The 14,309-nt window shown below is 39.6% G+C and overlaps 1 protein-coding gene across 1 annotated transcript in view; it reads right to left on the bottom strand.

Moving 5' to 3' along the window:
• CORO1C (coronin 1C) overlaps nucleotides 1-14,309 on the bottom strand; it is a 79,351-nt gene that overhangs the window by 47,870 nt on the left and 17,172 nt on the right. Inside the window, exon 2 of the mRNA XM_046024701.1 lies at nucleotides 1,716-1,915. Coding sequence (XP_045880657.1) covers nucleotides 1,716-1,910 — 195 coding nt within the window. The 5' untranslated portion in view covers nucleotides 1,911-1,915. The remainder of the gene's footprint in view (nucleotides 1-1,715; nucleotides 1,916-14,309) is intronic.

Below are 14,309 nucleotides of genomic sequence, written 5' to 3'. Positions count from 1 at the left end.
TAAAATGTAATCAACAGGGCACCTGGTGGCTCAGTGGGTTAAAGCCTCTGCCTTCCGCTCAGGTCATGATCCCAGGGTCCTGGGATCGAGTCCCACATCGGGCTCTCTGCTTGCAGGGAGCCTACTTCCCCCTCTCTCTCTGCCTGCCTCTCTGCCTACTTGTGATCTGTCTGTCAAATGAATAAATAAAATCTTAAAAATAAAAAAATAAAATAAAATGTAATCAACAACTCTGTCAGTAAGAAGGTACGTGTGGAAACACTAATCAAATTTGTTCCCTAAAGGCATCCATCTACTATTTCTGTAGTGAGACGGTCCTATTGTATAGTATCACATCATTCTGGCCACCAAAGTAAAAATCAGATGTTAAAATAAGTCAGTCATGAGCATCTGAGAGAAAGTAAAGTATACAGGAATTGGAAGTTTTCCTAGTGAGAATTTTCCCTAGGAAAAAACATCAAAATAGAATGGGAAACAGTACTTTGACAAAAATTCACTTTACTGTAACCACTTTCCGAATCACCCAGGCCGTTATGATGAGTACCCCTAATATACATGGCTCAGACTCATGGAGACCCAATGTTCTCAGCAGAGTGGAAACAGCTGTAATGTGACCCAACACCTGCATCCTCACCAGTCCTGAGCCCTTATCGTTAGAACTCAGGAGTCACCAAGCTTATTTTCCTCCCAGAAGCCAAGCAGAAAATAACTCTTTGCAGGCTCACTTGCTCTCCCCACGCCCACCCTTCCAACCCCCCACTTATCTGCAGTCCTGGGATTTCCTGTTAAAGCAAGTACTGAGTGTCATCTACAATATGCAAAACAATCAGAAGTTCACAAATCTCCTATCTTTTCCCCCATACTGGAGAGGGCTCCCTGGAGGGATAAAGTCAGGAGACTGGGAAGCCCAGTAAGGCTGAAGGTCACACATAGCAACTTTCAGTAAAGATCCTTTATTTCTACCACTTACTTGCACTGCTTAGATTCTATGCTGAAACTCAGTCTTGTCCAGACTTAAAACCTCCATTGCTTAGGACATTTTCTTAAGGTCTCATCCCATTTATCATTCAAAAAACCAAAAAGTCTCCATCCTCATGACCTCACAGGAGGAGGAGGAGGAGAAGAGGAGGAAGATTAACTTTAAATTTTCTGCTCAGGAGCACCTGGGTGGCTCAGTGAGTTGAGCATCGGACTCTCGATTTTGACTCGGGTTATGATCTCAGGGTTGTGAGATCAATCCCCGCAACAGGCTCTGCACTGGGCGTGGAGTCTGCTTGAGATTTTCTCTCTCCCCCACTTCCTCTGCTCTTCCCCCTGCTTGCACACATGCTCTCTCTCAAATAAGATCTTTTTAAAAAATTTCTGCTTCTTTTAATAATTGCACTTTTTGAAAAAACTTCTGTGAAAAATGGATGATTACTAATCAAATCATAAAATGCCTGTGCCTGCCCATGCTCACAGCATTGTTAGAATAATCTCTTCATCCAGGGAAGGCACACCCAGAACAGAGTTCATCATTTTGTTTGATGATTCTGTTAGAAAAAAACTGATGTGGTTAGTGAAGTGTGTGGAACAAGCCTCAGTTATATCAGAGTCTAATGGTCTCCACAATCACACAATTCTTAGTGAACTATCAATCCTCCAAGTCACTCTATTATGAAATAAATCAAGATCACCGGAGGGTGCCTAAGAGAGTAGAAAATCAGATTACTTACCTTGTGCAAAGGGAGCACAAGGAATGCTCCTCCCCCACTCGCTTCTATGATAATGGCAACAAATCTGGGATTGACCGCGCAAAAGGAACTATCCCAGGTCACGCGAGAAACCCGGATGTCATCGTAACACTGGTCGTTTTTTACCGCTTGTCCAAATACATGCCGAAACTTGCTCTGTCGTACCACTCGCCTCATTGTGTCTGTGGAAGAGCAAAAAGTACATTAAACCAAACAGGGGGAAAAAATCAGAATATGGCATTTTGTCTGCTCTCCTAATAAAAAGTAGCCAAACGGCAAACCCAAATTTCCTTGAGCAGCACATACTCAGAGAAAACAAAATGCGTCAGGGAAAGAATTACAAAGAAATGAAAAATTCCTAACTCAGATCCAGAAACAGCTCATCAGTTTTAATTTCAGGCGAAAGATCAAGGCAAACAATGAAGGAAAATTAGCCTTTCAGAGTTGGGTGGGAATTGGAAGGTAATTCACTCCAACCTTCTCCTCTCATTGCTAAGCAAACTCCAAAGAGAAGTTATCTGGTGAATCTGAAGCTAACGCAAATCCCCCCAAAAGTTATGATACTGTGGCTTTTTCCTGCCAAGGTGATTTTTCAGTTTTTAAGCATTTCCCCAGACATCGGCTCTCTCACTGAGGACTGTGCCCTAAGACCAGCTATGTGTAGTGGCAAATTCAAGAAACATAAGCAACCATCCTTGTCTTCAAAAGCCTTCCAACATAGGAAGAGTATCAGAGCACCTTAGAACAGGACTTCTGGTCCTAAGTGCTAACAGGAGTTTTACCAAGGCACCAGACAGGTCAAAAGCCAGATCGTAGGAAAGAACAGCAAAGGTTTAAACAGAAAGCAATGTGATAAAAGTGCTATTCAGAATGACAAAAGGTCTAACAGTAGCATAGGACATATTAGATGGGAAGAAGCTATAAGCAAGGTGCTGGCTGAACTGTGGCAGTAAACCAGCCTGAGAAAGTTCCAGAATGATTATAGCAGTAGTAGTCAGACAGAGGAAAGGAAAAACTTGGAGAGGGGAAATGGACAGGTTTTCATGTCAGAGCTGATCAGTCACCACAGCCACTTCCCAAGTAACCAGGGAAAAGTGACGCCAAGCTGCTGTTCCTGGGCTTCCTCATGGGTCAAATCAGACTCCGTATTCCACTAGGTATCCCAGAGACATGTGCTCTGAAAGCTTCGTGCGTTGGGATTCCAAGGCCTCACCTGATTCAGGTTCCCTAGACTGCAGCCAATATAATTTTCCTGTCTGCTAATATGCAGGACATTCTGTTCATATTGGCTAGGATAGAAAGGGCCTAGAGAAAACATGAGAGGAAATGGAACACTGTCAAACCTGACAACTCAGCTGAAAACCAGCACCCCTGATCACCGCACAGAGGAAGGTTAACACCTGTCTGCTCATGCCAAATGGGACACATGGTAGGCTGTTGCTAATTCCTTCCCTCTGATTCTCTTCCTCATGGCTCTGGGCCCACTGCTAAATGCAGAGAGAGATCATTTATACTTGCCAGAGCCTCCTTCTACCCTTCCAAGGCATGTGCAAAAGTGGCCTTTTTCCAAGCCTGGGGCATGTGGCTGGGCTGAGGCAACAAACGCTTGGCAGGCAGCTGAGCACCCGTGTTCCTCAGCCCAGCTGTTGCCAGAACTTTCCAGCTGACTACCAGGACCATACATTTAGAGCATTTGGTAGAGGAGATGGCAAAGGATTCGCTTCCACTTGGCCAGAGTCTGTCATTTGTGAAACAGCATGAATATTTCTCAAGTATGAATAGGTAAGACAGCTTCCACGAGGTGGTGAAAACCAAAAGAAAATCACATCCATACAGAAGTCAATGTACAGCCAGATGGTCTCCGGATCCATTTCCCTATATAACCATCTGCACAAGTTACCAAAAGCTAGACTCCCCACCAGTACCTTCCAGCAAGTGTTTCAAAAGTAAGTTAACAGAGAAGAAAGGAAGGATTGCACCATATTTCAAAGAGTTATTATTGTTCATGTATGAAGTTTTTACAGATTCAAAACATTAAATCCCAGTAGAAAGTTATACAAAGGACATGAAGAGGTAATTTACAAAAGAAATATATTTATCTCTACCCCTTCCTGAAATCATAATAAAATGCCAGTAAAGGAAGGAAAGTAGGTAACACCAAGGACAGGAGAAAGAACACTGGAAAGAAGCCTACAAAAGAGCAAATGTGGGGGTGCCTGGCTGAAGAGTAAATGTGACAAGAAAATCTAGGAAGACAGAAAGCGATCACGCACATGTAACTGACTGAAGTGTGAATGTTCTCCACTCAGCTGAGGGCCTCAGGAGGAGAGGCTCACAAAAGGATGCCTGCCGGAGCCCACAGTGAAACCCCAGAGCACTCAGAAGAAAAGCTGTGTCACCTCTGAAGACAGGGATGTGGAAAAGAGGCTGCAGAGAAAATTGAGTGAAAGCCTAAATTAAGAGCAGCTAGACACTCAGATACCCTCCTCCAGTGCTAACAGTGAGGGGACTGACTGCCCCATGCCAGCCTCAGCAGAAGCCAGGCTGCAGGCCCTGGGTAAAACATCAGCAAGCACAGGTGAGCACAGGTATGAGCAAGCACCACCTACAACCTGGTTCTGTAGAGCGGTGTCCCAGCCTTTGTTCCTGGGCTCCCAGAACACCAGCTGCCAAGTCTGGGTACTACCCACCCCACTGTGCAAATGAGACCTCATCTCCCTCTGTGAGCTCCACCACTCAATCAGCCCCTCCACCCGCACAAGGTATCAGGTCGGCTTTTTGTGCCACCTTGGAAATATGAATGGACATCTGAGGAGGGCCTTCAACTTAAAAAATAGAGGCAACTTTCCCTCTTTACTCAAATAGGCTAGATACCATCTAATCTCACCAACAATATGAATATAAATATATAAAGTGCTTCAAATGTCCTCACTGAAAGACATGCAAATCTGCTGGCTGACATCCATACTAAAGTACCTTTAGAAGTCATTTCTGTATTACGCATGGTGACAACTCACTTCATCCTAACCACAAGGAGTCAGAACGATACACAGGTTCTTTTGCTCCAACCATGGAGAAGAGTGTTCGCTACACAGCAGAGTCCGTGAGAAAAGGCCGTTCTTCCAGAGCGCTATGCTGATGGAAGTCACGTCTGTCCAAGTGGAACTTGAGGGACAGTATGAGCCCATTTACCATCAAGGTCGAACCTGACCTGGGGTCAGCTGTCCACACGTAGCACAGTTGCTTTTGCTGAATACTACAGAGAAAAGCAATTTAGAGGGCAGGCTCCAGAGTCAGACAGCCCTGTGAGCGAGAGGCAGAGCTCTTATCACTTACTTCCTGGCCAAGGTTCAACAGGGCAAGTCAGGTCCGATTCTCTATCTGAAAATGGGTACAATACAATATGAAGTTGAAGTTATTATTAAATGAACACTTGGTGTGAGGATTGTAGCAGGAGATTAATACGTCAGAGCACCTTGTACAGTTAGAGACATAACTATGCAGTAAATGTCAGCTACTGTTACTATCCTAGAACTTGACATAAAGTCATTCAGATTAAGATCCTAGTTTTGCCACGTATTAGCAGATTATTTAATCTTTCTGTGCTTCAGTTTCCTCTGCTAAAAAATGAAGGGACTGATACCTATAATGATTAAAAGCATCATCTGACAAAGCCTAGGTCCAGATGGTTTCATCACCGAAGCCTATCAAATATTTAAAGAATTAACACCAAATTCTTCACAAATTCTTCCAAAGAACAGAACACCTCCAAACTAATTTTGTGAGGGCCATATGACTCTAATACCAAAATCAACGAAAGACATCATAAGCAAACTACATCAATGTCTCATGAATACAGGGCACCTGGGTGGCTCAGCGGGTTAAGCCTCTGCCTTCAGCTCAGATAATGATCCCAGAGTCCTGGGATTGAGGCCCGCATCGGGCTCTCTGCTCCACAGGGAGCCTGCTTCCCCTCTCTGTCTGCCTGTCTCTCTGCCTACTTGTGATCTCTGTCAAATAAATGAATAAAATCCTTAAAAAAAAAAAAGTCTCATGAATACAGATGCAAAAATCCTCAGCAAAATACTAGCAGACCAAATCTAGCAACCTATAAAAAGGATTATATACCATGACCAAGTGGGACTTGCCCTAGAAATGCAAGGTAGGGTCAACATCTGAAAATCAAATAATGTAACGTATCACTCAAATAAAAACAAACACTGTACAATCATCTCACACAGAAAAAGCATTGGACAAAATCCAACCTCTCCCGATAAAAATACTCAACAAAGTAGGAATATAAGGAAACTTCCTCAAACTTATTAAAACAAAAAACAAAACAAAACCCAGAGGTAACACAATATTCAATGATGAAAAAGATGCCTTCTCTCCAAGAGCGAGAACCAGACAAGGATGTCTACTTTTGCCATTTTTATGTAGTGATGTGCTAAAGGTTCTAGCCAGGGTAATAAGAAAAGAAAAAGAAATAAAGGCATTCAGATTGAAAAGGAAGAAATGAAACTATCTCTGAACAAAGATGACATGATCTTACATATAGAAAATCCTAAGAAATCTACTGAAAAACTATTTGAGTAAGTTCAGCAAGGTTGCAGGATAAGAGATCAATACATAAGAATCAATGGTACTTTTATACACTCTTAGCAATCTGAAAATGAAATTAAGGAAACAATGCCATTCACAACAGTATCAAAAAGAATAAAATACTTAGGAATAAACCTAACCAAGTAGGTGAAAAACTACAAGACACTGCTGAAAGAAATTAAGAAGACCACAATTAAATGGAAAGACATCCAGTGTTGATGGATCAGAAGACTTAATATTAACATAACAATACTCCCGGGAAACCTGGCTGGCTCTGTAGATAGAGCAAAGAACACCTAATCTCAGGATTGTGGAGAAAAAAAAAAAAAAAAAGTAACACTCCCCCCAACTGATCAACAGATGTAACGCAATCCCTATCAAAATCTCAGCTGACTTCATAGAAATTAACAGATCCTAAAATTCATACGAAATTGCAAAGGAGTCTACGGCCATACCACCCTGAACGCGCCCGATCTCGTCTGATCTCGGAAGCTAAGCAGGGTCGGGCCTGGTTAGTACTTGGATGGGAGACGAAATTGCAAAGGACCCTAAAATAACCAAAACAACCTTGAGAAAGAACAGATTAGGAACTTTCTGACTGCAAATTTTATTACAAAGCAATGAAAATCGTGACAGTGAGTTACAAGAAGAAGGATGGACACATACATCAATGGAACGAAATTCGAGGTCTAGAAATAAATTCATACACCTTTGGTCAAGTGATTTTCAACAAGTCTGCTAAAACCATTGGATGAGGAAAGAACAGTCTTCAAAAGAAGGTGCTGGAACCACTGGACAGTCACATACAAAAGACATTGGACCCTGTCCTACACCATATAAAATAATAAACTCAAACAGATCAAAGCCCTAACTGTAAAAGAATTAAAACTATGAAACTCTTGGAAGTAAACACAGAGGTAAACCTTTATGATCTTGGATCTGACAAACAATTCTTAGATATGACACCACCAAAAGCATAAGCAACAAAATAAAAAGTAGATAAACTGGATCTTATCAAAGTTAAAAATCCACTGTGCTTCAAAGATATCATTAAGAAAGTGAAAAGACAATCCACCAGAATGGAAGAAATTTGTTGCAAATCATGTATCTGATAAGGTACCTGCATCTAGACTATGAGAATTTCTACAATTCAGTAACAGACAAGTAATCCAATTTAAGGGGGGCAAAGAACTTGAATAGATATTTTTTCCAAAGAAGATATACAAATGTCCAATAAGCACATTTAAAGATACTGGACATCATTAAACATTAAGGAAATGTAAATCATAACCACAAAGAAGTATCACTTCACACCCACTAAGATGGCTAGAATCAAAAAGTCAGAGAAGAACAGGTGTTGATGAGGATGCAGAGAAATCAGAAGCCTATTAGCAGAATATAAAATAGTAGAGCTATTCTGGAAAGCAGTCTTGCAGCTTTTGAAATGATTAAACAGCTACCATATGACTCAGAAATCCACTCCTAGAAATACACCCCAAAGAACTGAAAACAGGTATTACAAATATTTACATGTGAATATTCTTGGCAGTATATTCACAACTGCCAAAGGGAAGAAACAACCCACAGGTTGGATACTCATTAGATGTATGGGAAAACAAAATGTGATACAACCATACAATGAAATATTATTTAGCAATAAAAAGGAATGAAGCAGTAACAGACACTACAGCCTGGAGGACCCCTGAAAATATTATGCTGAGTAAATCACAAAATATCAATCACAAATCTACATATTATGATTGCATTCATAAGAAAGTCCAGAATACGCAAACTGACAGATAAAGAAAGTCAATTAGTGGTTGTTTGGTGGTGGAGGGGGAAATGATAACAGAGGAATAAAAGGTTACAGCTAACAAGTACAAGAAACTTTCTGAAGTGATGAAAATGTTCTAAAATCAATCATGGTCATAGCTGTACGTATTTGTGAATACATATACTAAAAACCGTTGAACTGTATGCTTTAAATGGGTGAAATGTATGCTATGTGAATTACAGCTGACCCTTGAACAACATGGGTTTCAACAGCATAGGTACACTTGCAGATTTTTTTCAATAAATACAGCACAGGACTGTAAATTTCTTCTTCCTTATAATTTTCTAGTAACACTTTCTTTTCTCTAGCTTACTCCACTGTTAAGAATACAGAATATAACACAGAACACACAAAATATGTACTAACTGACTGCTTCTGTTATCGGTAAGGCTTCCAGTCAACAGTAGGCTGTTAACAGTTAAGTTTTGGGGCAGTTAAAAATTATATACAGATTTTTTACTTCACAAGGGGTCCATGTTGTTCAAGAATCAACTGTGTATCTCAACAAAGCGATTTTTAAAAATAACTGCACAGTACCTAGCATAGACTCTGAAGTATAGCAAGCACTGTCCAATAAATATTAACCATTATTATTGAAGAATCCCCTAATAGGTTTCTCTAACTGAGGGAAAAGAGCCCATCAGTTCCTGGCCAAGAGTGTAACTTTCACATAGAGAACTAGCATCAGTTATCATGAGACCTTCACAAAATTTTATGTTCACCTATCTTAGCACAGTATTTACTACATTTCAATGTCCCCCCAAAGGAAAAAGTAAGATCTATCTGAACTTCTCAATTCCCCTGCATTATCAAATGGCATTAGTATTTTACTGTTGTTTTAAGTGCTCAGCTATGCATTTCCAAATTAAGATGTCGTATCATCCAACCTTAGGAGTTCTTTTATTAAATAATCTTATCCTAAATTATACAACTAAAATATCCCCCCAAAGTAAAACACTTTATAAAGAAATCGAATTTTCAATTAAATTAAACAGAAAAAAATGAAAAAAATCCTAAACGAATACAACGATACCAAGTCCAAGGAGATACTAGGTATAATTTTAAATTTCTTGTCAGAGTTCAACCTTGGAGAAGTTGCCTGCTCACTAGGTCTTTCAAGTATAACCTCTTAAAAATGCGTAGGGCCTTTTCTTTGCAATTGTAGGATGATCAACAGCAGTAGAGGGAGAAGATGTAGCATAAGTCGTTCATTAAGCAACTCAAAGAAATGTTTACAAATTTCAAAATAAACTGACTTTGGTTGTGAGAAAATGTGACATGGTTTCTAATTTCCACAAAATGCAGGAATTACAAACCTCATCTAAGGCCTTACAATATGAAAATTATCATTCTACCTACATTTCTAACAAGACCGAGATTATCCTAAACGGTTTTCGTTGTAATAAAAACTGATGACTTTGAAAGACAGTATGAGAACACGTTGAGAGCAGAGGCTCAACTATGAAATGCTCTCTGTAGAATTTAGTTGAAACACCTACTTTATTTTATTTTTAAAGACTTATTTATTTGAGAGAGAGAGAGAGAGCAGATCACGAGCAGGGGGAGCAGTAGGTGGAGAAGAAAACTCTCTGCTGAGCAGGTAGTCCAACACAGGACTCAATCCCAGCACCCTGGGATCATGACCTGGATTGACGGCAGATGCTCATCCAATTAAGCCACCCAAGGGCCCCTGGAACCCCACATCTCTACTGCCCAAGTCCCCAGTAATACTGAAGGCCCAGAAAGGATTATTAGGTCTTGACTATCCAGTGACTATCATAATAAATTTATTTTTAAAAAATTTTAAAATCTTTCCTGTGGTTGCTATGCTGCACTTTATATCCCCAAGACTTATTTATCTTATAATTGGAAGTCTGTACCTTTTGATCACCTTCACCCATTTCATCCACCTCCCCCCTCCCCCAACTTCTGGCAATCACTATTCAGTTTCTATTGAGTTCTGTTCTGGTTTTGTTTCTTAATTTTTGTTTTCAAATCCTACATAAGTGGTGGCATCTGGGTGGCTCAGTCAGTTAGGGGTCCGATCCTTGATCTCAGTTCAGGTCAAGATCTCAGGGTTATGAGAGAGAGCCCCATGTCAGACTCTGTGCTCAGCAGGGAGTCGGGTTGAGACTCTCTCCCTCTGCTCCCCCACCCTATACACACAATCTCTCTAAAATAAATCTTTAAAAAAAAACATGTAAGTGATATCATATAGTATTTGTCTTTCTCTATGACTCATTTCACTTAGCATAATACCCTCAAGATCCACCCATGATGTCACAGATGGCAGAATTTCTTTTTAATGACTGAACAATATTATACATATGCATACACATATACATACCCATACATGCATATGTATATTTTATTTATATTTATATATATATATATTCAGCAGGTGAATTGATAAAGGAGATGTGGTATATGTGTACACACACACACACACACGCCACATCTTTGTCAATTTATCTGTTCAAGAACACAGGTTGTTTCCAATTCTTGCTATTACAAGTAAGGCTAAAATGAACATGAGGGTACATATACCTTTTCAAGATAGTGATTTCATTTATTTTGGATAAACACCCAGAAGTGGAATCACTGGATAAGGTAATTTTAATTTTTTTAAGGGCCCTCCATAGTGGCTGCACAAATTTACATTCCATTTTCTTTCCATAATGGCTGCACAAAATTTATATTTCCACAAAGATTTCTGATGAGTTGATAATAAACTCCTGGTTTTGCTCCAAATACAAAAAAAAAAAAAAAAAAATCTAAAAGCTGACTACTGACATTCACAATACTTAACAGCTCATCTAAGGAAAAAAAATTTTTTCTTTACATGTTGGGTGATCATCTTAACCAAGAACAAGCTGTTAAAAATAAAGTCTATCTCTGTGGCTTAGGGACTTATTTTATCTTTTAAAGATTTTATTTTTGAAAGTAATCTCCATACCCAACATGGGGCTTGAACTAACAACTCTAAGATCAAGAGTTGCATGCTGTACGGATTGAGCCAGCCAGGTGCCCCAAACTTACTTTATAAGTGTCAGAGGAAGTTTCCAAAAAGTCATAGTCAGAATACAATTGCATCTTACAGTCAGTGATTAATCATTAACCTCTAGAATTAAGGTATTGCCAAGTTATACCTAGAAAATTTTTTCATATGCCATATAAGAAATGTGTTGGGTGGCGCACCTGGGTGGTTCAGTGGGTTAAAGCCTCTGCCTTCAGCTCGGGTCGTGATCCCAGGGTCCTGGGATCGAGCCCCGCATTGGGCTCTCTGCTCGGCGGCGAGCCTGCTTCCCTTCCTCTCTCTCCCTGTCTGCCTACTTGTGATTTCAGTCTGTCAAATAAATAATAAATAAATAAATAAAAATCTAAAAAAAAAGGAAAAAAAAAAAAGAAATGTGTTGGGTGTTAGATGAAAAAATGTAGACAAGACAGAGTGTTTATACTGTAATGGTACCAAATGAAATACACTCAAAACACCTGAGTAAATGTTACTACATTTTCTCTATTCTGTCTACTTCCATCCATCTCATAAAAAAGTGACCACAATTTTGACATTTTCCTGTTTATTGAGAAGTTATCTGTTTAAAGATTCCAACAGATGTATTTCTATGGTTCATATGAAAGGAAACACATCCTGCTAGGAAGACATACAGGAAAACCCCTACTAGTAGCAAAATCCTGCCCAGCACATTTGCTGAGACTGTTCCAGAGCATCAATTACTCCAGTGCTCACAGAGTGTTCCTTTGCCAGCAGCAACCACAGGAAGACTCCAGAATGTCCCAAAAGGGAAAGAACATGTTCCCTCTAAGTTGTTGCTTTAATGGCAGGCACTTTTCAATGTGGGAGAGATCGAATGCATTATTTAAAAGAAAATGACAAGTAAGATCGCAGATGAGGAAACAAATGTCCTAAAAACAGCTATTTAAATGGCAATACAAATAGTTAAAATTGCTTTTAGGAAGCTGGAAATGGAATATGTAAGCCTATGTAGAATAGACATTCACAAAAGAGCAGACACGCAGAGCAAATATGGGAGGTGCTCCGATTAAATACAAAAATTCAACATTCATCAATTGTGGATATGAGATGACCGAGGTGTTTTGAATTTTCTTAAATAAAATCTACCCGTGACACCTGAACGCATCCAACAAACCATTTTAACTGCAGCCAATTCTTAATTAACAGATTTATAAATGACACATTCTAAGAAAAAATATGCCAAAATTTACCTACTTGAACAGAAGTTGTTTTAAAAAAGGAGGAAAAAGACCACATGCAACATTTCTTATAAAGCACAAAAGAAAGTGAGATAAACCACAGAACTCATACACGGCAGCTATGGCTGAAAGAGACGTGGACTCCACTGACAACACTGAGGCGCTGGGGGGAAAAAACCCACCTTTCCCCCCCCTAGAAAAACAAATGACCACTTAAGACAACGGACTGCAAGTACGGAACAGCCTTGATGTTGGTTCAATTTATTATGACATCAAGAATGGTAAGAACAAAGGGGGAAATTCACCCTCATTCCTGCCTTCCAAGTAGTTTCCTCCCATTACCATTATTCATCCAGGTAATAGGCAAATTACCAAGAAGGAGGCATCAATTATAAATGTACTTTGTTTCAATTCAGTGACCCATTATCATTTTAGTTTTTAAATCTTTCCAGGAAAGAACAAAAAGAAAACACAAGATCCACCAAGAAGCATCCAGGCTCAGTCCTCACAGAAGCCTGGAGTGGAAAATGTTCCAAAGCTCATCAATTCCAGGCCCTTCATTTTCGGCACAGAAACATTATGTGCCTTGCCCAAAGATAAAAGACTTCTAGAGAAACACAATGACCTTGAACCACAAAGTACAGGGCAGTTCAACTTTCCACCCCCTGAAGTTTCATACTTTTTCAATGATAAACTCCCCATCATACATACAATTTGGCTTTCCCACGTCAGCCAATATGCCACTCAGAGCTCTTCTGTGGCGGCGCTGCCTCAACAGCTCACAGTTCCACTTGGCCTGTTTGTGCGATTTTTAAATATGAAATCACATTTTGCTCACATTTTATGCGAATATAGAAACTGGCTGTAAACATTCAAAGACTGAGAGACAAACAGCTTTAAATAGGCCAAAGGAAGCAAATCTTTACTTCTGACTGAAAACCCTTAGGCTTAATGCCAGAGGACTATGCACTTTTTTGTCTAAGAGAAATGCACAAAAGGACATGCACAAAAAGCTAGAAATCTATGTATCAAGGGCAATTTCTAAAAGGCGAGGTATAGTGAACAGGTTTATACTTCTTAAAGCTTTCTAAGAACTCCTACTTTTACCTTTTCCAATTCTGTAGTCATTATATGAAGCTGTTAGAGAAAGAAGCGAAGGACCCCGATGGCAACATAAACACTCACTGACTGATGATCTGGAGTAGAATGGGAAGCTCTGAAAATGACTGCTAAAAATGAAGTCTGACGAGAAGTGAAATGAGCTACAGAACATAAATCACCACAAGGCACACTTGAAACATCTCACAATCTCATGCCAACTATACCTCAATAAAGCCAAAACTTTAAAAATGAAATCAGGGGCGCCTGGGTGGCTCAGTGGGTTAAGCCTCTGCCTTCGGCTCAGGTCATGATCTCAGGGTCCTGGGATCGAGCCCCACATCGGGCTCTCTGCTCAGCAGGGAGCCTGCTTCCCCCTCTCTCTCTACTTGCCTCTCTATCTACTTGTGATCTCGCTCTATATATCAAATAAAATCTTTTAAAAAAATAAAAATAAAAAAATAAAAATGAAATCAGCATACGAACAGCAAAATAGCAACATAAAGATCCTAAATGCAAAAAACAAAAATCTTCAAATTAACTCTCACACTTGAGTTAAAGAGAGACCCTTTATCAACTAAATGATGCCCTAATAACTCACTTAAAATATAATAAATAATAATGATGACATTACAGAAATTTTACAGGTGCTAAAACATGAGATTATAAGGTATTAGGGGTCATCTCCAGTTCTTCAACGACAGAAGTATATTTTTGTTACTGCACTACCAAAATAAGAGATTTTTTCCTATGGTCATGTGCAAGGATGACATGTTTACTATCCCTCATATTCTTCTAATTTGCTGCTT

The sequence above is a fragment of the Meles meles genome, chromosome 12 (assembly GCF_922984935.1).
Source record: "Meles meles chromosome 12, mMelMel3.1 paternal haplotype, whole genome shotgun sequence".
In the NCBI taxonomy this organism is placed as follows: Eukaryota; Metazoa; Chordata; class Mammalia; order Carnivora; family Mustelidae; genus Meles; species Meles meles.
The sequence above is the reverse complement of the archived record's forward strand: the minus strand, read 5'-3'. Positions and strand labels throughout refer to the sequence as shown.